The sequence below is a fragment of the Myzus persicae genome, unplaced genomic scaffold (assembly GCF_001856785.1).
Source record: "Myzus persicae strain clone G006 unplaced genomic scaffold, MPER_G0061.0, whole genome shotgun sequence".
Lineage (NCBI taxonomy): Eukaryota > Metazoa > Arthropoda > Insecta > Hemiptera > Aphididae > Myzus > Myzus persicae.
In genome coordinates this window covers 348,410-375,465 of record NW_019100891.1, presented here as the reverse complement: position 1 = coordinate 375,465, position 27,056 = coordinate 348,410, and the positions used below count along the sequence as shown (strand labels likewise).

General features: G+C 28.0%; 1 protein-coding gene and 1 non-coding gene across 3 annotated transcripts; both read right to left on the bottom strand.

The window, feature by feature from the left end:
• Nucleotides 1–454: 454 nt before the first annotated feature.
• LOC111026634 lies at nt 455–22,993 on the bottom strand. 2 transcript variants are annotated; one of them, XM_022304752.1, is made up of 5 exons: nt 22,602–22,993; nt 16,631–16,863; nt 15,610–15,823; nt 6,563–6,721; nt 455–608 (listed from the first exon to the last, which is right to left on the bottom strand). In XM_022304752.1, the coding sequence occupies exons 1-5, from the start codon at nt 22,686–22,688 to the stop codon at nt 471–473; spliced, it is 831 nt and encodes a 276-aa protein (XP_022160444.1). In that variant the 5' UTR covers nt 22,689–22,993; the 3' UTR covers nt 455–470. The 2 variants fall into 2 exon arrangements, with proteins under 2 accessions (XP_022160444.1, XP_022160445.1); XM_022304753.1 differs by lacking the exon at nt 6,563–6,721.
• Nucleotides 22,994–25,422: 2,429 nt separating this feature from the next.
• On the bottom strand, nt 25,423–25,513 carry Trnay-gua. Its single transcript is given in 2 exon segments — nt 25,423–25,458; nt 25,477–25,513. It is a non-coding gene; the product is annotated as a tRNA-Tyr (tRNA).
• Between the last annotated feature and the right edge of the window lie 1,543 nt (nt 25,514–27,056).

Below are 27,056 nucleotides of genomic sequence, written 5' to 3'. Positions count from 1 at the left end.
TTTTTTTTTAGAGTTACGCCAAAAACCAATTTTGAGTAAAAGTCTCAATTTTTCCCCTACCCTTTTGAATACTATTTAAAAAAAATGTTTCACTTTTGACTTCCCCAAAGTACAAACTAACAGAAAAGATGCTGTTGAAGAAAATTGAAGCATCTTTACTGTTCCAAAAGGTGAAGACAGATTAAAAAAAACACACTTCATTGTAAAATCAATACAGTTATCGCTCCGCTTAGGATCTAAAACTCATAGATAACTAGTTAAATAAATATTATTGATTGAAAAAAATATGTACGTTAGCTGATGGACGACATATTTTTTTCTAGTAATGTTTGTTTGCTTAATATTTTATCTTTTAAGTTATAAATATTATATTATAATTTATAATAGAAGATTTATTTGTAAATAGATATCAAAATTTCAAAACCTATTTTGGCAAACATGTTAGTAATTATTATTAACATATCATCGACCTAATTAAATAGTCTTTGTGCGTTTAAACAGTGCGTCGTGTACCAAAATCGACATTCCTGTACCGATGGATCATATCTGGTTCCTTGTGGACAAACAAATGTTTCTTTGAATCCATTGTAATGACATAAGTGAAATGCCTGAAAAATATTAAATATAAATACAATGTTTGGATTGCATCAAGTATCAACTGCAATGGGCGGAAAAATGAAAAATAAACTAGTTAAAACCCTGAAAACAAATTATATTATATAATAAAGTATGTTGTATGTATACAGTCAAAAATTATACACAGTGCAACACTGCAAGTTGCAAGCTATATATTAAGAATTCTATTCTTTAAGAAATGATGAAAATATGGAATATAATATAGTTTATATTTAAGATTAGTTAGGTAAATAAAATTGTAGTGTAATTTTACATTTTAGATTCTGAGCGAAGCTTTGATTTTACAATGATCTATGTTTTTATATTTATTTATTTTTGTGTGTCCGCCTTCACGGTTCATTGGAGTAAAAGTGCTTCGATTTTCTTTAACATCAATTTTTTTGGTTGGTAGGAAAGTGAATCTAGTTTGTGCGCTCAAGAGGTCAAAATTTAAAATCTCATTAGTTTTCAAAAGCAACAGGAAAAACAAACAAAAAATTAAGGAAAAACGGGAATTTTTACTCAAAACCATTTTTCGAAAAAATTGATTTTGGTTTTTAGCGTAAATCAAATAAAAATGACCATAGATACATGAAATTTTCACTAAATATTTGTGTAAGTATTTTCATTACGATATAACATTTTCAAAATATTTTGATTTGGTTTGAACTATTTATAGGAATATGAAATTTTTGATTATTATTTTATTTTTTTAAACTGAAGTCGATAAAAAATTTTCGCTCGTTCAAAAAACTTGTAAATGTAATACAAGGTCCTTGTGAGTTGTTAATGGAAATTTAAAAAACAAGTTGAGGGTAAATCCACAATAATTTTTTATGAAGGTTTAAACTTTGAATTTTGATAATATTCATGAGATTGAAAATTGAAAATGATTTTGTTGTTAAAAATGTATAAAATAAACTATTTTTTTAAATTTTTTCAAATAGTTTATTTATTTATTAATTAATTTATTAATTTTTTATTTTATTTTTTTTCAAATTTACAGTTATGGATTGAAAAAATTTAAAACAAGGTTCCACTTAAGCAGTTTTTTCCGCAACTAAAAAATCTAAAAAATATATATAAATACAGTTATTTTTTACAGACATTTTAAGTTCAAATTTAGAACAAATTGCAAATTAACACATAGAATAACGTTTTTCATTTTGTTTTAATTTGGTTCCAAAATAGCCCAATTTTACATAGGTATATATAATATTTTCCCAGCATCACTGATAATTCAAGAATAATATTATGCATAATATTAATTCAACTTACGGGCTACCTATTAATAATAAGTAACAACAATATAAAATATCCTAGACTGACATAACTTCTCCGCTCAGAATCGTTTTTCATATACAAAGATATATCATTGAATTCAAATTTAATACCATTCATTAGTCATTACAGCGACCTCTTAGACACATAATGTATAGTAGGGCGACATCCACTTTCCCGCTTTTTTAATATTTAATACGTAGTCTTAAATTTATTATTTATTGAATTACCTAAATATTTTTACCAAAAATGCAAAACACAAATTAAAGATCATAATAATAATGAATTTATATTTTTGCTTATCACATTTTTATAGATTTGATAATTTGAATTGATATTGTCTCTTACTTTTTTTCTCTCTACATTATCTATACAAGCACAAATCAACAAAATCCAATATTTCACAATTTTTATTTTTAACTTTAACTTTAGCATTACTTGTTGATCGAGTACGATGTGCAAAACTATAAAGGTACACCTATCGTTGTGCACAACTTGATCATACTTTATTATATATCTAAACATTATGCGAGTACCAAGGTAACCTAGGTAATTCGTAGGTACTAGTATATCGTATGTGTATTATAAAAATATGTATGTGATTCTGTAAATCAAGATGTAACCAGAAATTATTCTATGGAGTTGTTTTTTACTGCTTAGAGTGTACAACTTTAAAACAAAAGGTACCAAAAGCTTCATTATATTTTCTGCATAAATATCATATTAATCAACCCATCAAAATATAGATGCTATTTTTCTAAACGCAATGCTGGACACGTAGTGATTGTTTTGAAAACTATTAGATTGATTTGACATATTGCTGTGGCTTGTGACTGATACCATGCTAGTTTTAGTTAACACTCTCGGCAATTGATTGTTTTTTCTATATCAAGTCGAATATGAAAAGAAAGTTTCAATTGAAACTAGATTTAAACAAACGGCTTTATAATACCGTCAAACATTCACCGTTCTCTAGTAGCCGTTGATCATTCTAATTTTTTCTTGTCTCCCGCCATGTTTGGTTTTCTATTTGTTTTTATTATGACAGAACAGATCCAATGAAATTCGAACAGGTGGGATAGATACAATTCCTTTATATCATCACCCCAAAAAAGCGGAATCAACGCAACTGGATCGTGCTGACTGCTGATAAAGGAGCATATTATTATTATACAGCTGCACTGCCAGCACGGATTATTAGGGTTACCGCTGGGTCAAATATGTCGTTAAAAAGCGTCTAGGGGACTCGATTTCTCCATCGACCCGAGATACACCTGTGAACTTACCGTCGATTTCTCTCATACGTACAAAAAAAATAATAATATTTGCACGTGAAGTTCGTCGTTGTGGACATTACGCGGTAAACACATTCGGGCTTACTGTCCAATGGCTACCTATTGAATAACGACGGATGTATTATGAGTGATATTTTATAATGTTTTGTACTAATTGCGTTTAGTGTTAAATAAAAAAAGATCGTGATCGAGGCACAACACCACGACAGCGCAAAACAAAAATATCCAACGATTCAAATAATGTTGAATTCATTATACACAAATCATATCACAGCCGCAACTCGTTCGTATTTATTATAATGATGAAAAATAGAAATGCAATTCATTTTAATTCATTTATTTATTTTTAACCTTTATCTCAAAGGAAAACCGTTACGTGCACATTCATTAATAACGCTCATGCGTTTTTAACTCGCACACAAAACCGTCTGTACATGCATTAATAAACATACATCGATGTAATATATTAATGTGATGCACAATAATATTCCACGTATGTATCCATACAAATTATTTTTAACACTGAATGAAACAAAAAATCTACCTACTGGCTAACAATTATACGTTTTTTTTTGTTTTGTCGTGTGTGTGTGTGTGTGTGTGTGTGTATGTGTGTGTAACGTTTTATGTGGAATTGTTATTAATTATTATTATTATTATTATGACCTATAGAAAGAGTTAAATGCATACTATATAATGACCATTGGTAAAGTAAACACTCAACTTGGCAAAATTACAACCTGAAACTTCTATGTTCGAAAAGACTAAGTATTAATAATACTTGAATTACCGGGTTTTAAAATCGTCAAAAACGACACGATTTTGTCCGTCGTCGGAAATAGCATGAAACTGTATTACATTTACCTATAATACCAACAAGACAAACAAAGCCCTGACTAAATATTATTAAAAGTTTAAATGTTTATGTAATAGATTACGATGGTGCATTTATATATACAATACAATATATCATAGCTGTTGTGTAAGTCATACCATCAAAACTGGTTATTTTAACTTTTCTAACAAAATAAAAAATTAAATAGCAAAAAAGACATCCGAATTATTTGATGAGCGATTCTCGTCATGTCAGGCAAGCGGGACTAAATCTATAATTTGTTTTGGCTAGGTATATTCAAATGTCAGCATATCGTAACTTGGGGTAAAAAAAACTAGACAGTATGATGAAAAGATACCCCAATGTTTTTAATATTCAATATTCAATCACTGCAACAAGCAAACGAACACACAAATGTCTTTGTGGCAAATGTGAATAGCTATAGTTTTATTAAAATAAAATTATAGGTACACCACATTAGTGAAAATAATAATTATTGTTAAACTAAATGATGAGCATGACGGGTCGATGTCGGTGGTTAGATTACATTCTGCCAGAGAACAGACAGTAATAAAATAAAATATAAATTTAACTTTTTTAACTTTTGTACATTTTTCCAAAGATATGAATGTCGGCGGGACAGCATTTTCCTATAACTAGACTAAATTATTTATCCAGCACATATACAAATTGTTAATTTACAGCAAATTAATTGTTTTATTGCATTTTGAAGTATCCTTGGATTCTTAAGTGTGTTGTAAGTACACTGCGTACAGGTATTGAATTTTATCATTGGCGGATTCGAGTGTTGTTCATTTATTAATAATACAGCACACCATATTATCAAAAATTCTCCTGGCTGTAGTTTAATTTATTCATGTCGAAACAGAGTATTTTGTTTTGTGTTTGTGAATTACGAACGCATTTCCACATAAACTTCTCCCGCCCACACAATAGGTACCAACTACACAACCGTGGTATAGGAACTCTCGCTAAAAGCGCATATGATAAAAAAATATTTTTAGTGGAGTAAAAATGTCTACAGTGTTACACTGTGATGATACTGCAGGCTGTAGCTAGACAACACATATTCTAAAAATTCTTAAAAGTCATCGTTGCTGTAAATTTTTTTCCGAAAAATATTATCTATGACTGACGACAGCTTAAAAATTATCCGACGAACAGGATGACTGAGAAAAAGGTTTCGATGTGGTTTTTATAGACTTTAATTATTATAATAAATATATATATAAGTATACTATATACTATATTATACTTAGTATGCGAAACTAATTATTGTTTATTGGCTGTGAATCGTGGATCAGAAAAAAATACATAATAGGTATCATATATTGATATGATAGATAATTGTAAATCAATATGATTGAAGGTCAATATCACCAAGGTAATGTTATGTACTTAGGTACCTATAGTAGGTATTTAATATTTAAAAAAATTATTAATCAATGATTGATTACAATTGTATGCGAAAATTAATTCATAACAATAACTTATAATGTTCATTCAAAATCAATTTCACACCAACCAGCTAAAGTAAATATTATCTACGGACTAGGCATACCATAAGTTCATAACACTAAAATACGATCTCATTCAAAATGATTTAAAACTTGATTTAGGAATTTTCCTTTTTGAACATAATAAATTTAAGTATAAGAAATTTGTCAAATTTTGAACTTGAATAAGAAAGTAACAATAAACACTTATCGGTATTTTAATCATATTTTAGCGAGGTCTGAAGGCGTCAGTAAATAAAAATACGTTAGATGAATAATTCAATATTTGATGGTGCTTCACGGGTAATCCACTTCATTGCCTCAAATTATCTATCTATGACTATTGGGTCCTTGTATCTATCCTTGTGTTGGTGAAATAAGCTAGTCTTGTAGAACAAAATGTTCTACTTAGTAGAAAATAACATTGTATTGAATGTATTTGTTATACAATGGTAGATATGTGTTTTTTTGCATTAGTGTTTCCATCATAACCTTTGAAACAGTAAAACTGCTTGGATTTTAAAATTTTTGAGGGCCACAATTAAAAAATTCTCATTATTTTTGAAAACGACTAGGAAACAAAAAAAGGTCAAAAAGTTTAACAGTTGTTCTTTCAATAATATAAAAAAAATACATGTCACATTTTTTGACAAAAGTTTTTATTTTAAATTTTGTCAATATTGGGAATTCAAACAAAAAATAACGGTCTTTCCTCCTAAATATTTTACTTATTAAGAAACTTTTTGGGATGCAATAATTGATTATCAAATTAAAATTTAACACACTCATTAGAGTTAAATATTCGGTGACGATTTGCACTCGAAAAGTCAAAACTTACTATGCAACAGAAAAATTTCTTTGATTTTTTTTTCCTCGTAATATTAAGAACATTCAAATTGAAAAAAAAATGAAACACATTTATGTTACAATGATCTATAATAATCTAATATTCAATAGGTATTTTCATAAACATCTGAAAATAAGAGAAATATTTAACTGACACTGAGTCAAAATCTTACCTGACAATGAGTTTCTGGATCTGCATATATTCTCCCAGGTTTACCACACCCAAAACTCATCAGTTGTATGGTATTGTAATTTTGTTTTAAATTTGTGATTTTATTGACGTTATTGAACGTATCGGTGATTGGCACGTGGCCATCTAATGAACTCAAACTCTAGAATTAATTAAAATTTGATTAATTTATTGTAAGGTATGTAATATTGATAAATGATAATATTTTCTATTTCAAAGGTATTAGTAGGTATATTCTACTAAATCTTCTATATTATATTACACAGTATTATTTAGCATCTATTATCGTTTTATAAAGATGTTTAGCTACAATCGTCATATTATTAAAATAGATAATATTAGTTGGGTACTTACACATTACAATTTATTTCAAAAGCTATTCAAACTTGTTAGTATACTTATTTTGTTTTGAGAAATGATACGGTTCAAGATATGAGATGAGTGATTCATGCGTCCTAGTTTTTATTTTTAAAATTTTAAAATAAATATATTATTACATCTTTGCTTATCTGAGGTATTTGCCTGTTTGTTTTAATTTATGGAAAATAAACAGATACATATTTTGTGTATCATAAATAAGAAATAAATCATAATTTTGTATTACTAGTGTTTAGTTGTATTTTTAAAATTATTCAATATTTCTGAAGTTAATTTTCTTGTAGGGCATTATTATAATAATGTGCTTTATATAATAAAATATAATACTTATATGGTTACATAATATACATAATAATATATTAAGTTAATTTAGTATTGTAGTTCAACTAAATAGAAGGTTGCAGGTATTAGATGCAATTTACAATTTGTTGCAGTTCTATCAGTACATTCGATTATTCAATGACAATTGCACATCACTAGTTGTATCCTAGCTATAGCTGCTAGCACATCATTAATATATGGTTGATGGGCTTTCGACTAGACAAGAATTTAAAACCACATATCAACCACCCGCCATTAAATCCGGATGTTGACAAGGGTTCTTCCGATTTACATATTGGTTCATATATTATACAAATCTACCTTGACACTTCTTGTTAAGAGAACACTGCTTTGAATCTGTTATCTCCGTTATGCAAACGTACAACATATCAACATTTGTATTCAGAGGATCCAATCGTGTGTAATAAGCTTATGATAGAGTGAACTGACCACATGGTTTCCCTTACTACTCAAAATTGGAACTGGTGAACACAAATTTGATGTGCAGGACGTCTACAAAAATGGGACAACATATGCTGGTGCGGCATACTCTTAACCACTATAATAAATTATTACTAAATTACATTCGTACTCGAATTATGTATTGTCTGCCTGCCTGAAATATCTATGTTTTAATTTGCCATGTTAGTTACTAACAAAATTGTGCTCTGAAAAAGGTATAGAATCATGAAAAATAGGAAAAGAATATTCAATATGAGAATTTAAAACAATCAAACAAATCGGAAAACTCTCTCTGCTATACAGTAGCTTGCAAAAGTACTACTTACATGTGAGTGTTATTTGAGTTAAATAAAAAATCATTGATTGTACACGATGGGAAACAATTCTAGGGCGAAGACAGTTTGACAGCCTATATATATCTAACTAATGTATAATGTTATTATATAGTTTTATTTTATTTTTTTATTTATATGATATTTAAGATCTATGCTTTATAAAGGACACACTATTAGTATGTGTGTTAAGGGTAACAATGTACGACATATAATGTTCATCGCATTAATAAACTAAAATATTAAAATACATAATAGATTTTTGATATGGGCAGTCATCCAGTAATGAGACTCACAGTTATCTTTTTTTCCGATAGTGAATTGTGTCTGATTTAAATATGGATAGTTATGAAGGTCACTACACCATTTTCGTTTGAATGGGTTTTCCAGGAATCGAAGGGACTTCGAAATTTTGTTTTATTAGCATGGGTTATTGTTGGGAGGTAAGGTGGTTTTGGAAGCGTAGTAACTAGTAATGTGTTGTAGCTTCTTCATGGACTGAGACAAAAGTTAATTTTAGTTCGGAATGAGTATTTTTGTTTGAGATGTATGCAGGTGGAGAATTTATAGTTTTGTGAAGCCTAATCTTTCTATATTTTGAAACGCTTGGATTTTATTTAGGTTTGATTATTTATAGTACCCTATAGTTGGTCACCATATGTTTAGACTGGCTTAATAATTGGAGGCTTATAGACAATTAGTTTAGTGTTGTTAATTTTTTATTTGTAATTTAATTCTCAATTTGTTAAATGAAATGATGAACTAATTTTTGATTAAAATAAATCACAAATATTATACAGTAGTAATTATTATAATACTAATAGTCATTCACATTTAAGGTCAATATCATAATTCTGTAAAACAGTGTAAATAAGTTGATGGTATATACTATGTACTCGTATGGCTAAAATGTATTCTAAATATTTTGAAAATTTCGTTGAGTACCAATGGAAAATAATGCATTTGTATTTTTGATATATCGATGTTTATGTATGAATAAATTAAGAGGAATCTTGTTTAAAAATGTTTAAGCCTAACCTATTGAAATTGGAAATATTATTCATTTTTAACTAAAATAGTTTTGATGAATTTTGCCAAAATTTGATCTTTAAACACGTATTAAAAAAATACCCATGCATATTCGATATTCTTAATTTGCTACAGCCTGTAAAAATAACTTATCTTGGATAATATATTACATTTTCAAGGATTTTATCAAACCTTACAAATTGTTAACAGCATTTATAATTAAGAAACTTACTTAATTCGAAAAAATTTAAATGCCTAAATAGATATATTCAAAATTTCACTTTTTTTCATAATTTTTTTTCACTTTGCTCAGAATTTGAAATTATTACAATAATGATGGGTAATTAAATTAAATAAAAACTCCTACTATAATTTATTTTCTCAAATTATTTTGATTTGTTGTTCGCATTCCTAACAAAAACATTTTCGTCTTCAAAAATGCGTTAACTCGATCAACAGTGAAATGTATAATTTGTATTGGCATTGTATTTTCTCAAATAAATTAGTTTGTCTCGAGTGGTGCATATTACAGAACTGTGTCAAATTTGATACAGCTGTTCGTAACATCCTGTAATTATGTTTAATAATATGACAAAACGTTTTGTATAGAAATAAGAAATAAATACAGAATGGCAAAATATTTAGCGACTGCTTATAAAGTGAAGCAATGGAATTCCCATATTCTTTTTCTGTTCAACCAAATTAAGGAGACACCTGGTGATCTATTAGCCACATGGTTCAAGGTTCAACCAAATATTTTCTTTAAGAGTATCAATTTGAAAATGGTAAATTGTATTTTCGAGTTATTGATGGTATTTTAACTACGTAATGTTGAAGTTATTATTCTATCTTAGTTAAATTAATAAAAAAGGTGAGAAGTCTTTTTTTCGCCCGTAGTGTTAAATTCTTACCCCGGGTTTGTGCTTTAGGAGGGGGAGGGCGCTGATAATTTAAAATATTATAGTTTATTGTTTTGATATCGTTCGGTTACATGATATTTTAGACTTTTGTAGAAACTTTCAAACAAATTACAATTTTAATGCATCTTACCTAATTGATACTTTCACAATTCACAGAAAACTGAAATTTGAAAGCATTTTTAAATTTTCTTGAATTTTAGACTTTGACTTACTTTAAAACGGTGTGAAAAAGTTTGTGGTGTAAATAGGAAATACCTTACATATAATAATTTTAATCTTCATCTGAGTATCTAATTTTGCCTAAATATTATACACTTAAAATGTCCATAAGAATAATATTGCTTATTTATTTATTATGATTTTAACTTTGAGTTACTTATAAGGAACTTAGTACGAATAACTTTTTATCGATATTTATGGAAATAAAACTATAAAAAGTCGAAAATGCGAAATATCTATAATATTCTTAAAAAATCTAAATATTTTGAAAGTCGTATACTATGTGTCTATGTGTAAAAATTATAATATTTTGTGAAAATTTCAAGTACATACGGTTCTTTGGTTTTGAATTACAACAAAATAAAAATTCAATTCTTTCATAATATAAACTAGTTAATTTATTATTTTAATTATTTCATTAATTTGTATTAATTATCTGATATGATTATAACTTAAAAATATATAGCATGTGAGAAAATAATAATTCGGAAAACTAATGATTGTTTGTGGTAGAGCAGGGGAAGAATAATTCACTACTTCACCACAAACTTAATATTTAGTAAGTACTATCGTCAGTAAACAGAAAAACATATAGCCAATTGAAATAATTATTTCATGAGTCATAACTGAAACCAAATATTTTAATTTAAAACCTATACAATAATAATGTCATATTAACATCCTACACCCAATAGGAGACTAAATATTTCTCTTTTTCTCAACGGAAGGAGATGGATAGTTTAATCTAATCGTTAGTAAGAACTAGTATAGTCCTACACAATATGGCAAATGTATGTTAGTATCAGTAGTATTCGTTATTCAATAATTTTTTTAAATGCCTAATGTAAATTATCGTATGGAAGACTTAAAAATATCATGAAAGTGACATAAAAATGTTCAAACTAAGAATTTTTTATATTTATCACATAACAGTCAATAAAATAAATACAAATGTAAAATATAGTTTGTGATGTATTTTGTATTGAAAAAGTACATAGTTAGGTAAGTAATATATGACACACATGTAAAATACAAATTAATTCGGTATTTTTTGACTATTTATTTATTTTTTCAATCAATTCTTAGTATAAAATATACATTATTATAAATATTTTTACAATATTAATGGTAATTAAATAATAGATTTAGGGTTATTTGATAAATTAATTAAATTATTTTGAATGATGGTAAACAATTGTTTATTAAATTATATAATAGCACATATTGCATAAAAAAATATAATATGAATCGATAGTACATTTAAGATTTAACATACTATTTAACATTATATACATATTATTACAAAAAAAAATTTAAAAAAAAATATTAACTCCATAAAGCAATATCAAATATTTTAATATAATACTGGACAAATAATAGAGATAAGACATTTAGAATAATTTAGTTAGATAAAAATAAATAAAAATGTGATTTATAGGTATTTGTGTAAATATTAAATTAGTATAAGAAGTGCGAGTAAGCAAAGAACACGTGAAATCATATTACGCTTTGTGAATATCCAAGAGATCCTACGGTATTTGTTTTTTTGTTTCAATAAAAATGTAATTTTAGTTTACATTTCCAGAAATATACTGTTCATTAAATGATCAGGTTCTGTTGGAATTCGTTGTATAGGTATGCTATATAAGTTAAATCACATATTTGCAAATCTGTAATGCTATAATCCATCATGGGTATGTAATATGCATTGTTGATTACTTCCATTAATGTTAACAGATTATGGATGGTTATTTTGATTTCGAATTTATATTTTCATAGGTATTGGAAATGTCCATAATTTAAGAAACATGATTACCTACAATACACAAATACAAAGTATGTGATCGTATAATATGAGAAATAATATTCAGACTGAAATCTGAGGTCAGCACTATATATTTCAGTCCCTTTTTTAAGTTCTCAAGAGTACCCATGCGTAAATAAAGTCGATGACTATTCGAACAATAATATATACATATGTAGGTAGTTAGTTCCAAATCAATTAGTCATGCAAGTCTACTCGTATTTCTTCATTCTTGTAACACTTTTTCAATTTTTTTTTTTAAGTACTGTTAACTATGATATTATAGTTTTTAGAAAACAACTATCTTTTCTCCTTAAATGGACGGAGCAAATTTAGTGGAATTAGGGGTATATCATTAACATGTATTAAATTAATATATTTTGCTTTGTATTTTAATTACAATTTTTTTAATGTATAGATAATTGCAATATCTATAACAATCTACGCCCAACTAAAGTGCAAGATATTAGATAACTATCGTATTATAATTAAATAGTGAGTATTAACATGTGTAGCGGTATATTTTCTGATGAAACACAATTTTATCTTAAATTTAGAATACAAAAAATGTAATTTATTTCCGTTAGTAAGTCTACAGAATTTGATAATTTGTACGTTTTTTTTTTTCTAAACCAGTAGTTTCATTATAACATAAATACATTTTTTTAAATTCGTTTTTGGAACAATCAACAAACATTTCATTTTTCTATCAAACTCTGGATAACTCTGAGAATGATTTGATATTAGTTTATTATATAGAGACTGTCAGTACATAAGAAATACTGGAGTTCTCGGAACCACAGTGGTGGAAATGAGGGGATAAATTATACTGGGACAGATTGTTATTTCCTCGTTTAAGGAATACCTATTCAATTTTCCGGTGTGGTACTTTGCGGATGATTGATAAATGATTGATGCTGGGCAACTGTTTGTATTATCATTGTGCTGTTTTTCTTATTCCTCCCACTCCAACATTGTAATCGCATTTATTATTTTTGTATATAAATATAATAAAGGTATTTTATTTTTTTATGTCCACAGGAAAAAGAAAATCATACCACGGCAACGATACGTATTGGCGCACAAAGCGCTTGAAAAAAAAATCGAACGGTATTGGCTTATAATTTATAAACCGTTAGGTCTTAGGTAGCTTAACTCTTTTGGAAAATGGCAGGATAATATGTGTTACGTTTGTTATTGTCTTCTATTACACAGGCGCTTTATAAAAGACACATCAAACAATCAAAGACTACGGGTTATGAGTTTGTCACGCGTGTGCCCATTGTCGATTGAAGTGAAAAGATTTGTTGATCCGTTTTATTTACAGATAGTAAAACTATTTGCAGACATACAGTATTTCCCATTTACTAGTCCACAGTCCAATTTGACAATTGATATAGGAAATTAAGTAATGACTCTTTCATAAAATCATTGTAACTTTATAAAATATGTGTGTGTGTGTGTGTGTGTGTGCGTGTGTGAGTGTTAGCGCGTGAGTGTTACATAATGTTACATGTTAAGGAAAGACTACGTTTCTTAACTTGAACAGTGTGAAGATAAGTTTATAAATGTAAACATTATAATATTTATTTAGTTACTATATTTTGTACTCTTAATGGTGTGAAATACGGTAAAATGTGTATTTCCTAGTAGTACACCGTACTTAGTAATTAGTAGTAATGTACGTATATATATCAATACTTAGCGTATTATAAAAAAAAAAAATAACGCAATATACATTAATGTTAAATTATAATTATTAATACATAAAATATATTGATATTTATATTATAGATTGCAAGACCCACCTGTCAGCCCTCGACGAACCTCATTTTAGGCTCTTCCCACTGCTCACTTAGCTGTCCAACCCACCTAGTGGTCAAGATCCCCATATGATCCAGGTTAGCTTCCCCTCGAGACTCAAGAATCACCCTCTTTGTATCTTTAAATTTAATAAATGTAAATATGTAATTTAAAAACAAAATGTGTAGAAGATAAAATATTCAACACTTTTTTTGTAGGTAATAGAGAGAGAACTACTGTCTGCAGGGGTGAACCCAGGTTTTTTTTGAGAGGAGGGCTAAATAAAATTATTTGTAAACAGTAATAGTATTTACATTTAAATACGTACAGAAATCTAAAAGCACGCGTGTGCACGAACTTAGTTAGGTATTTCATATTTTTTTTATATCATGAATTAAGGTCGATACCTAATAAAATTTACGGTAAAATTACCAAAATGTTAGGGCCCAATGAATTTTTTTGCTTGAGCTTCAGCCCAAGCCATCTTGGGTGCGCTCTTGACTATACCTACTATATATACTACCTATATTTTAAAATAATATAATTATATTCAATATTTTAAATTTTGATACTAAGACGCTATTCATAATTTTATTTAAACATTTTAGATTTTTTAATATCGAAGGCATATTATGTAGAACATTTTAATTAATAATTAAAGGTGTATTTAATGGATTGTATTATGATTATAAAAGTGCCTACATTACTTGTTTAAAAGTAATCTACATATGCTATTTACATTAGATACCTATATACAAGCACTGTACGAAATCTAGATAAAACTAGATAAAATATATTTATTTAGTTCATATTTTAAAGTTAAATTGAAATAAAAATATTCTTAGTTCGGTGTTTTTATTTAAATAAAATGGAAATGGGAAACTCGTTAAAAGGCGATTGTGTAATATACTAATATCACAAAACAATAGTTTAATGATACTAATGGTAATCATGGTAAATGTAATGCATCCATCCGTACAGTGAGTCGAGCGTGCATGGGAAAAAATCATGAAGATAACGAAAAATATATTACATAGGTACCTAGTTTTTTTTGTTAATCTAGATGGGTATATTGTTCATAGAAAATTATATAACATAAACAATTCGTATACAGTAGGTAAACAATACGTTTCGCATAAGTCACTATTTTTGAAAGAAATAATTACATACTTTCTATAAATAATATTTTTTTATTAAAAAGTATAAAATAACAAATTAAAGCTGTATTAAAGTGTAAGGGTTGTACATTTTAATTAATCAAAAACTTCAAATAAAAACAAATAAATAAAAAAATTATATTTTGGTTTTTTTTTTAAATATCATAAATTAATGTTTAAAACATTCTCAGTACATTTTAAAGTTTTGGTAGAGGTTAAGAATAAAATTAATTTAATCATAAGACATTTTTTCAACATAATATCACTGTTTATTTACATTATGTATTTTTAGATCCTTTGAAAAATTAAATTATGATGTCGTTGACGTATATTTTATAAATATTTATATGCTCATATTTTGAGTGTGCACTATGTACAGTATAAAATAAATGGAAAAGGGAAAGCTTCACAAAGAGTTTTTGATTATAGCTTGAAGAGTATATTATTAATAGTAAACTTGAGTAAAATATTGGAGAAGAAATCGTAAAGCATTAAACCCTTTATTACAAAATTATGGAATAAAGATAGGTAGGTACGTCGGTGGAAGGTTTAGTAATTAGGAAAAAAACCATACAGGATAAGTGAACATTTTACATATGGTTTACCTTTGGCATAGTGTTGAAAGGAAATCCTAGTTGTCCCCTCAAGTTATTGATTGACAAACCGCTTTCGAATACCTGCCGGACTGGTAGTTGAAACGTTTCTGATACTGGCCTAAACTTCGGTAGCTGGTAATTTTGCATATATGAGGGTATTGGGATTTTGTACGTTGTCTCCACTTCGTTATTACCATCGTACTTTCCTTCCGAAGGAATATACCTAATTTCAAGACATAAAACTTGGCTTGAAACGCTACACCTGATTATGGTTCAGGATTGTCCTGAATTCATAAAAAAATTACTATTTTAGTAGGTGCCTACAATATTAATTACATTAGGTTATACATAAACATATTACATATATATATACATATATACATACATATATACATATATATACATATATATATATAGTAATATTATTATTGGGTATCTAGGGAGGGTTCAAACGTCTTCTAATACGGAATGTCAAATGTTATAAGAATTAGTGTTTAAAATACCATTAGGTAATTGTTATACAAATACTATGTTTTAATACACAAAATAGGTAGGTATATCATTTAAAAAATAATTTTATCAAATATTAACTAAACAAATAAATAAATATTTGTAATTGCTTGTATGGAAATTACTTTTTAAAATGGTACGACTTTACTTTCAGAAACTTTTCTTTTCAGTACCTATCATTGTAAAAATCCACTAGAATATAATAGACAACAGTGCTACACAGACCATATTTTAATCGGAAATAAAAGATTGGTCGGAGTATACTTTTAATATTTTTATTAAACATCCACTCTATCATAAAAACACAAAATTTATCAACTAATTAATCAAAGCTTAATTAATACATCATATTGATAAATTGTATGTTTTTGGAAAATATGTAATGTATTTATTAGAGGTATAGATGTAAGAATAGAATTGATATACTATTATAGGTATGACTTATTAGGTACCTATCGTAGCATTCCTTCGTATTGTGTAGGTACAGTTGCTACTGTTTTTATTATGTTATATTGTTTACCTGCTGTCTGGCGTGTGGATCATTTTGAGTATTGAGTTGGATAGTTCTGGATCGTTCCGTGGACTTTGGTGAAACGATTCTTTTGGTCGGGCTTCAAACAGAATACCATCGGGCACGGATATTCCTTCTTTGTTCAGCATATTGAGTGCCAAGCGGTCTGCTTGAAACGCAGACTCGGGTATTTTACCACCAAAGTATGGCAATAAGTTTTCATGGAATAGCTGACGCTTTTGCTGTGGAAAAAATCACTCAAATTTAAAATAAAGATGTTGAATGTACCTTAATAATATAAACAAAATTATAATTTAACTCTAAGAGAAGTAAATGTTACTTATAGCAGTGGTTCTTAACCGGTGTTCCGTGGACTTGGTATAAGTGTTCCGTCAAAAAAAAATGTTTAGTATCATTGTCAACATTTTGATTTTTATAGACTCCCAACACACAAAAGTATAAGACGTGTATAACAATGTACTGTATAGTGTATAGAATCATTTTAGGTTAATATATTAAAAAATTAAAGAATTTAATATGTATATATTAATATTTTATTCTATTCTATGTTCCGCGAAAATTTTATAAAATGTTAAATGTTCCGTCATTCGAAGAAGGTTAAGAATCACTGTACTAATGAATACATTCCGTGCTATTTATGCTATGGTCCCAAAAAATTAAAGTATATTTGTGATTGGTACTAGTGTACTACAGTCATGCTAGTCTGACTTAGGTATTTCACGTGGAAAACATGTTTACCCATAATTAGGTTAGTTATTAAATTGACTATGTTCCAACCACAAATCAATTATTTTAATCACATTTTGAGTAAATTTGTCGGAAATTTTCAAAATTGAGTGATTGTGTAATATTTTATTTCATCAGAAGTCAATTTTGAATTAATATCGCTTACAACTAGTGAGTAGCAGGTAAAGTCACAAGTGTATAATTTATGGGGCTAGGTAAATTGAGTCCAAGATAAGTTTGGTACGTTTTGAAAGCGGTAAATTGAGTCCCGGGAAAAAACAGGTAGTAGGTAAGTTGAGTCCCGGGAAAAAACAGGTAGTAGGTAAGTTGAGTCCCGGGAAAAAATTGGTAGAAGATAAATATTTTGACTCATGTTGAGGTATTTATAAGGATATAATTTTTAGATTTATATTGATTAAAAATATTATAAGTACAAATTAATTTAAAAAACAAAAAATAATAATAACATTATTATTATACATTACAAAACTTATTATCGTTAAAAATTATCATTATTTAGGTATATTAGATTTAGGTATATATTGATTAAAAATATTACAACTACAAATTAATTAAAAAACAAAATATAAATGTCATTATTATTATAAATTACAAAACTTATTTTCATTATTATTTTATGTATATATTATGTACTTGGTAAAAACTTCATTGAGACTGATTTAATGAACTCAAATCGGGTTATATAATTATTGGCGTATTTGGTCATTTGCTCTCTTAGGTTTTGTTCCTTATCGAGCGTGCTTTTTTTTTTTTGATTTGTGCTTCTTAATTTTATTTGTGTCTCTGACTGAACTTCAAGTAATTCGTCAATAAAGTTAAAAATATTTGGATGTGGACTGTAAAAACGTCGGTTTAATCGCGAATGATATGATTCACAACTATTAGTTGTACGCATGGTTGTAGCAGCAAATGCCGACCAAATGTTCGGGGGAAATGTAGCATCATCTAATATGTAAGTGTTTAGTATATAATCGCAAAATAATTGTATTTGCTTGTCATTTGGTTGTACTGTCATTAAATCTTCTACAAAATATTCGCTAACTTCTTCGGGCCTTAGAAATTGCAAACCAAAAAAATATTTTAAAAAATTGCTTTTTTCTGAACTTAAAGTTTTGAATGTGTTGACTAAACCAAGAGCTTGAATTTTTTTCCACCAATTTTGTCCTAAATGGAAACGGCATCCTCTTATTACAATTTTAGGCCAAACAAGCTTTGCAGCCGTATGTATAGCAATCTCAAAATCTATAAACACTTCATCGGGAGAAAATATTAGTTGATATTGCGCACAACTATTTATAGTATGTTCAAACAAACGTACATAAGTTTCAGTTTCTTTATTAGGTAATAAGAAAAACACAAGTGGAATATACGATTCTTTGACAAGGCCATGAATAGTAAAAAATTGGTAAAAAACATTTGGACAGCTTCTAAAAGTGCCATCGACAAATATTGTATTGATTCCACACAACACTTCTAGGTTACTTTTTGTCGAAAACCCAATGATACCACTATTGCTATCGTTAACTAATAAAAATGGTTCATTTGTATTTGTAACTAATGTTATTTCATTTATAGCAGCATGCGTTTCAGCTATATTTTTCTTTATGTTGGGATGAATAGATAAACGCGCATTTCTTATATTTCTTTTTATTAAAGAAGTATCATTTAAAGTTAAAGTATTTATATCAGAAATTTTTAATTCTCTGCAAATAAGTTTCGATGGCAATACCGAAATCTCCTCTACTGCTTTTCTCTTAAGATTATTACTTAATTTTTGACGATTAATGTCTTGTTCGCTAGGTCTATTGTGTGTATGATCATTATAAATTTCAGTATCAACATCATTATGTCTCTTAAAAAAACACTTACATGTATTTCTACAGCAAGTCCATCTCTGTACGTCATTATTCAACATTTTGTGAAACCTAAACTTATAACCATATTTTACAATTATAGTTTTGTTTTTTTCACTATTCATTATTTCCATTTTTCAAAATAAGAGAAACACTCAAACACACAACTATTACTGTAAACACGATAGTCACTTCTCTACGAACAGTACGCTACTAAAAATATAATGAAATAGCCCAGATATCGTACACGTATATATCATAAGATTCATCATAAAAATCGGTGATAACTGATACACGATAATATGACACGCTTATCGGTATCTTAATTGCGTTTAATCAAAGGTACGTTGTCACAAAGTTATCGACTTTTATTGACTGTGAGTGCTGTTGGAGTTGTTAAGAGTGTATCGTTGGAAAAAAAAATATTATTTTTATTATTATTAATTATTACCGTTTTTTCTCCGGGACTCAAATTACCTACTACCAATTTTTTCCCGGGACTCAACTTACCTACTACCTTTTTTTTCCCGGGACTCAACTTACCTATTACCTAATTTTTCCCGGGACTCAATTTACCGAGTTAGGGTCATTTGGGACTCAATTTACCAATCCCGTAATTTATCAATAAATATAACCCTTGAATCGCTTCAAGGTCATGCGGGTTGTATAATAGCAAAAAAAAATCTGGTAGATGTTACACCCGAACGCGTTGTAAGTTGTAACCGTCAAGTTACAAACATACAGTATAATAGAAAAAATTGTAAAATATTTAAGTTCAGCAGGACTATTTTCGTACAAAAACGACAGGCTAGCCACTTCTTAGTACTTTATTATTTGTTATGTAAGTATTGTGTCAAATATTCACCCTTATGTGATATACCAAAACAAGAAAAAAAGAATCAATTTTTTGATAAGTGACCTTTTAATTTGTAAAATTACACAGATTTGGTTCACTGATATTTTTTTAATTTGTCATTTACTATATTATAATATTAAAACTGAAATGGAATGGAATTTTGTTGAAATTTTCCTATGATATACGTTTTTAAGACATTATTGAGCCATAATAAGACATAGGTATAAGACATTATTGTAAGACCTCTTAAATCCATTAATGGATGTAGCATCAAGTATGCGTTTTAGATAAATTAATAAATTAATTAACTGTCCCCAAAACCAATTCAAAAGTTTTCATTTGGAAAATTTTACCTTGACCAAAAGTAACCTTAAACCTCTAGCACTAAACCGTTTATCCACAGAATAACTTAATCAATCACTACTAGTAACATTGGTAACAATAACTAATTATTAATAATAATGAACGAGCTGGATCTTTTTATCCATATCATACCATTTTACAGATTCGTTGTAAATTATTATCGTGTTTATATCAATCACAAACCCATAAACAGGATTGTCTAAATATTGGCTACCAGCATTAATGTCGTAATATTTGTAATTTGTATAGTTTATTTGGAAAAAATGCAGCTAACAGAAGACTGCTGCCCACACTACCCATCCACCGGTACAGGCCTGTGTTATTTCTCCTTTGTGGAGATAAAAGTGACATTGTGAGTGTTACCTGGTATATACTTTGACTATTGTTATTTAAATATGTTTTTCATCGATTAAAACTTACATAAATATTTGAAATGAATATTCAACAATAAGTTTTTAATTTTATAGTAAGGTATAGACGTATAGTAAGTAGAGTTACTTTCAATTTCTTTAGTGGCCTGATATTGCATAACTTAGATAATCGTTAAAAGCACCCAATTTTATTCGCACGAATACGATGAAATTTTGTCGAATACATTCCAAATTGTTTCCGTTATGCGTCAGTATAATTATAAGTATCTACTGTTATTCAAAGACTAAAAGTATCTTTAGAAGAAAAATTATAAACGATTAACGAATAATTGGTAGTGAATTATAAGAAATATATCGACTGGAGTAGACAACGAAGAAAAATAAATGGGTATAAATTGAACATCAAAATGTATTATATTGTGATCCTCACTTGTACAGTAAACACTAAACATATTATACTATATGTTATTAAATTGTAGATACAAAGTACTTCATTATTATTTATGGTGATAAGGGCACAATTGAATGTGAATCTTTTTATTTTTTACTATACTTCACTATAAAAAATTTAAATTAAACCATCACTCAGCATCCCCTTAATTGTCCATCATTGTAAGCCTTATTATATTATTTAAAATTTAAAAAAATGTACCTATATATAATATACCCATATATTTTTTTGTACACTGTATAAATTAGAAGTTATCTTAATATGTTTTTTAAAATATAAATTTACTTAAGTAGAATAATAACAATAATAATATAGGTAAAGGTAATTGGTTTTCAAACTGTTATAATATAATAATCCATAGGTAGGTGGTTTCTTTTTAAAAATAATAATATAACGGTTAGTTTTTTTTTGTATAAATTTTAAATCGTAAAAAATGTATTTTAATCTTTAAGCTGACATAGATAATGTATTGTAATATTAAAAAACAAAATATGTCTAAATTTGTGTTCTGATAATAAAAAAAAAAAAAAAAATTAGAATATAAAAAATAATTCCAAAAAATATTGCACGCGATAGAAAATACTGTAATTACTGGTAGGTACATAATACATATTAATAATATGTACCCAATAATAAAATGACAATATATATTATGTACACAATAGAAATTGAATAATATTCTACTATTGTATTATGTTACGTTTGTCTTTATCATGTAATGGTACTACATATTGTGATTATATATTTTGAAAAATGTGACAGTGAAATTAGTTGTAATAAAAAAATAGGCAACGAACCGACTCTTTTTTTGTTAGGTACTTTAATTCATTATCCTTATATAATTGTAATAATTGTATACAATATTTTTAAACTGAAACTCAGATTTGGTGTTCAAACAATTACTCAGAAAAAACTGTTGATATGTAAAAAATAAATCTTATTAGTTATTATTGCTAGGTTATAAGTAATATCTAACTGTTTCAATATTAAGATAATTTAAGAAGAAACATATGTTTTTATTATATTTATAGACTACATGATTATCATGCCTTATTAAATGCAAATTATTATTTCAAATATAAATAAATCAACAAATTTAATAGTTGTTTTATTGTATATTATATATTCAATTTGTGTTATGTTTATTTTTTGAGATCTAGAAAACAAATTTAACAGGATCTCGTAGAAAATACTTGACAATTAATATGTATCAAACCAGAAATAACAAGCTACCACGTGGTGAATATTTGAATACTCTTTTAATTTTTCAACGGACAATTCGATAACTAAATATTTATATATAGGTACATGACCTTACTTTTTTTGACGTGTTTGCGACGTTGGCGAGTAATAACGTGGCCAAAGCTAAGCGGAACGCCGTAAGCGACCTGTCTGCAGGTGACATGATGATTCGAACAGCAGGACGAGTTGGATCGTGTAGATGACTGTGCGGTGTTTGTTCCGCGTGCAGAAGATCTGTTATACTTATTATGAATGAAAAAACGAAAAATTACAATAATTCTCAAAGTAAAATCCAAAAACACAGTAGTGTATACGCATTGAGTATAGTTGTTGAGTTGCAAATTAAAATGTGTATAAACTGTGGAAAAAATAATTTATGAATAACGGTCGTTCGACATCGTATGCAGTTCCACGAGACACTATCTTGTTCTTATTTTCTTCTGTGCTAGACCGACCGCGGGCTGAGACGTGTACGAGACGATTATGGTCATCCGACCAGCCGTCACAAATTTATATCGCCAACGTTCCAGAACGAACGGTACAGCGAATGACGCCGCGGTGGTGTGACGACTGTGTCTCAGCTGGCAGGTGGGGGATCGCGTTATCTTAAGGAGAACAATAAGTGATAATCCATTGCATCGTTAACATTTTTTTTTTTTTTTTAAAGAATAGAAACGAAAACTTTGTTGCGTCGACTTGACGTCACATCGTCTGCTCAGAAACGCGCGAGGGCGTAATCCTCCTGGTGACCATTTTACGGAAACGCGATACATCACTAAAATATTATGGTCGTCATGCATCACCATAATTATTCTAACATTACTATTATTTTTATTATTATTATTATTATTATTATAATCATTATTGTGCTTTTCGGTGAAATTATTATACAGAGTGATTAACCAAGCACTCTCATACATTTTTTCTTCAATTAGAAATCTCATTTTTGAAATTTTTAAATTAGCATTAAGAGTTAAGACCTTATGTTTTCAAATTATTGAAATTTGTTAAACTAGTTAAATAGAGCCCTGTGGAGATAAATAACTTCTATCTATCATTGTATCAAATGAAAATAGATTTTTCATTATTTAGTGGATAATTTTGTAAGTACATTTTGACGTAGGCATCAGAATCAAAATTTGAAAGAATAGTTTTTAAGTTATTTATTTTTATAATAATAGGCAACGATGATGGGTAGATATGAGAGATATGATGATTTGAACACTATAGTGATTTATAACCATAACGACATTAGCAATTTGCAAAAATGATAATAGTGTAATAAATAGGTACCTACTAGATCCAATATTACATCTACTTTATTTTTTTTGGTTAAACCATTTTTAGGGATTATACTCAATACTATTATCCTTAAAAGTAAACATTCAATTTGGTAACTGAAAAACTACTCATTTGAATTTCGAATTGGGTACAAAAAAAAATGATCCAATAAATAGTTTACAGTAAAACAAAGGGGGGTTCTTATTTGGAAAACAGAGTTTGTAACATTCAGGACACTCCTTAAGTAGTACAAAACAATGATGACTTTGAAAATATGGTATTTAAGTTAGTAGGTATATTTAAAAACTAAAAAAATCAGAATTTGAATAAATTAATTATAATAAAAGAAAAAATGGGGGTGACATGCATGGTGAATGGGGAATCACTCAGTATACTCTATCCAGAAAAATTATACCAATAGGTTATTATAGTTTTGGGATCATATCAAAATAGCTAAATTGATTTAATCAAAAAATATTTTTGAAGAAAATTCCCTGTTTTTCTTAATTTGTTTTTATGGTTTTTCCCAACGCTTTGGAAAACCACTAGGAATTTTTTACCTTCGACCCCTCAAAGAAGTATCTAAATTCATTATCCCATCTAAAAAGATGCTGGAGTAAAAATCGAAACACTTTCACTATCCCCAAAAGGTGATGACAGACAAAAAAAACTCACGTCATAATTGTTAAATCAATTGTCAATATACATTCATTGCTCAGAATCTCAAATAATTCATTTACAAATAGATTTGATACATTCTTGTTTAGTCACGTTATATATCACGTGTAACAATAATATTACATTTCAAATAAAAAAAAAATACATCTCATATTATAGAACATAGATTATTACTAGGCATAACTATCTGGAACATAATTTAAACCACTGATTTAACTTATTGTTATCACATATCATATCTGTAAATTATACATTCTAAATACAATGTTCGGGACCTGCGATCAAGAATAAAATATTGCCAACTGCTTTCTTGGCTGGAGAAAATATTAGGTAATAATTTGTAGACATGATATAAGTTAAATATAGCATAATATTATCATCATAGTGATTATTACAAAATGTATTTATTTCATTTAATAATTTTCTGTCGATGATAATATTAGTTGGACAATTTTGTTATATAATACATATTATTATTAGGCACCTAATAACTCTAAGGATATTACTTACAATTTTCAATACACTTCACAAAGAAAAAAATATTTTTAATAGATATTATGAACGAACTCGTATTGATTATAATCTACGGTTATAATTTATAAAATTATCAATAGGTAGTTATAATATTATATTATTTACTATGTGTAACAGTACTACCTACAACGGCTACACCTATGAATATCGGAAAAAAACCCGGATTGACAAATTGTTCTTGGTAATTGCCCCCATATTTTAGAATTTCAACAAGACTTTGTCATTTAATACTACAAAATATGTTGGTGGTTTCACGAGTAGGTGCATCTATCAATCACCACGTACATTTTTCAATTAAAATTAAACAGCTATATAATTAAATAAATAAACTACGAAAATTTAATCAGTCGGATAAAAGTCTCGACCAAATATGGAATTTTCAAATATTAAAACATAAAAAAATTTCCTTCGGGCCGGAGTTGAACCAGCGACCTATGGATATCTATGATTTAACGCCACTACAGTCCACCGCTCTACCAACTGAGCTACCGAAGGATGGTAAATATGGAGCACATTATTTCATATAAGCGGATTTATTCGTACTTTCACCAGTTTTACAGACACGAGTACACGACAGATTACGTAATAAAAAAAATATAATTTAAGAAAGTTAGTACGGCTTCTTCGATGTATTGCGCCGTGTGGAATATTCGAATACATCTACTGGGCCCCGACAACTGATAAGTATATAATAAGATCGCACTATAAATGAATGTCCTGTCAAGGCAGAACTTAAATTTTAAAATAATGTTGTGTTGCCTACATGGTTAAAGAGTGGGAACAGAAAACAAACTTGTATATTGGTGAGATTCAAAATCAATACATTTTGTACCTTTTTAATATGCTGCTGTTACTTCGAGTTGAAATTCCAACATCGTTCAAGAGTAGAACAAATGTATGGTGTTGATTAGTAAGGCATATGCTATTATGTGTCTAGGACTCAATCGTGTAAATATAAGGTCATAAGCATGATATATTCGAATTGTGTATTGGGGTTTTGGTGTGCTATTGTAAGTTCATGGCATATTAGCCCTAGTGCTCAAAGGAATCAACAAGTTGAGAGTCGCTTATTCGATTTTATCAATTGATCAATCTAACATTGCCGTGGTCTAATGTCATGGACTAATGTTCATTTTTCAAAACTCTTAAGAGTTACGTTCTAGTAGGTATACCTACCTACTGATTTTGAAGATTTTCGTTTTGATGGATTGAAACATTGGGGCTTATTGTATTTGATAAGAGAAAATATAAATATACTTTATTTTGATATGTGTCCAATACAATATCAATTTATTTGTATAACTAAAACCAGTTTCTGTTTTGCACTATTTAAGTGTTGCTACTAAGTAACTGATTGTATAGGTATTAGGTAGGAATATACATCTCGCATATTTTTATATTTTATTTACTAGTTTCAAAGAAGTCCTTAATCTTATTATCTTTCCGGCTTGTGTGAAATTTGGTTCAAGTGTGATTTGCTTGTAGACAAATCGAAGCATGTCTGGTGTTTATTTGTAAGTCATAAAGAGAAAATTTGAAAGTTTAGTGTGAGTGTCAAGTTATCAATCATGAACTATCACTGGTATAATTTGACCGTGGTTGTTATAACTTATAAGTTATAAGGTATTCATAAGGAATTATAATTTAATATATTATTGAACTGATGAGCCAGAAGGGTCATATTATTATTGTTGCTGAGAAACAAGTGGCATAAGGTTCTTAATACTATTATTTTTATATAAAGCAACACATACTACAAAATATACCGTTGTTTCCATTTTCAATAGATTACGAGTTTACTCATAAACACATATTTTATGTCTTGTATAGATAATATATTTATTTATTTATTTTTTATTTTTTATTTTATTTATTTTTATTTAAGCTTCGGCAACTGAGACCATTAGCTGTAGGTTGTGCGGTACTGTAGGGTTTGGGACTGTAGGGGGGGGGGAACACGTGTGTGAATATATTTATTATAGATACATATTATTATACCTCACTCAAATTAACCAACCAAGCCAACGTTAGTCATATT

What these genes read in the sequence shown, in the direction of transcription:
- LOC111026634 (XM_022304752.1), bottom strand. Translation starts at nt 22,688, where the DNA reads ATGTCACCTGCAGACAGGTCGCTTACGGCGTTCCGCTTAGCTTTGGCC. An exon ending in CTTTCAACACTATGCCAAAG is followed by an intron (nt 6,722 to 15,609) that starts GTAAACCATATG and finishes AATTAATTCTAG; the next exon opens with AGTTTGAGTTCATTAGATGG. An exon ending in ATCCAGAAACTCATTGTCAG is followed by an intron (nt 609 to 6,562) that starts GTAAGATTTTGA and finishes AATATTTTTCAG; the next exon opens with GCATTTCACTTATGTCATTA.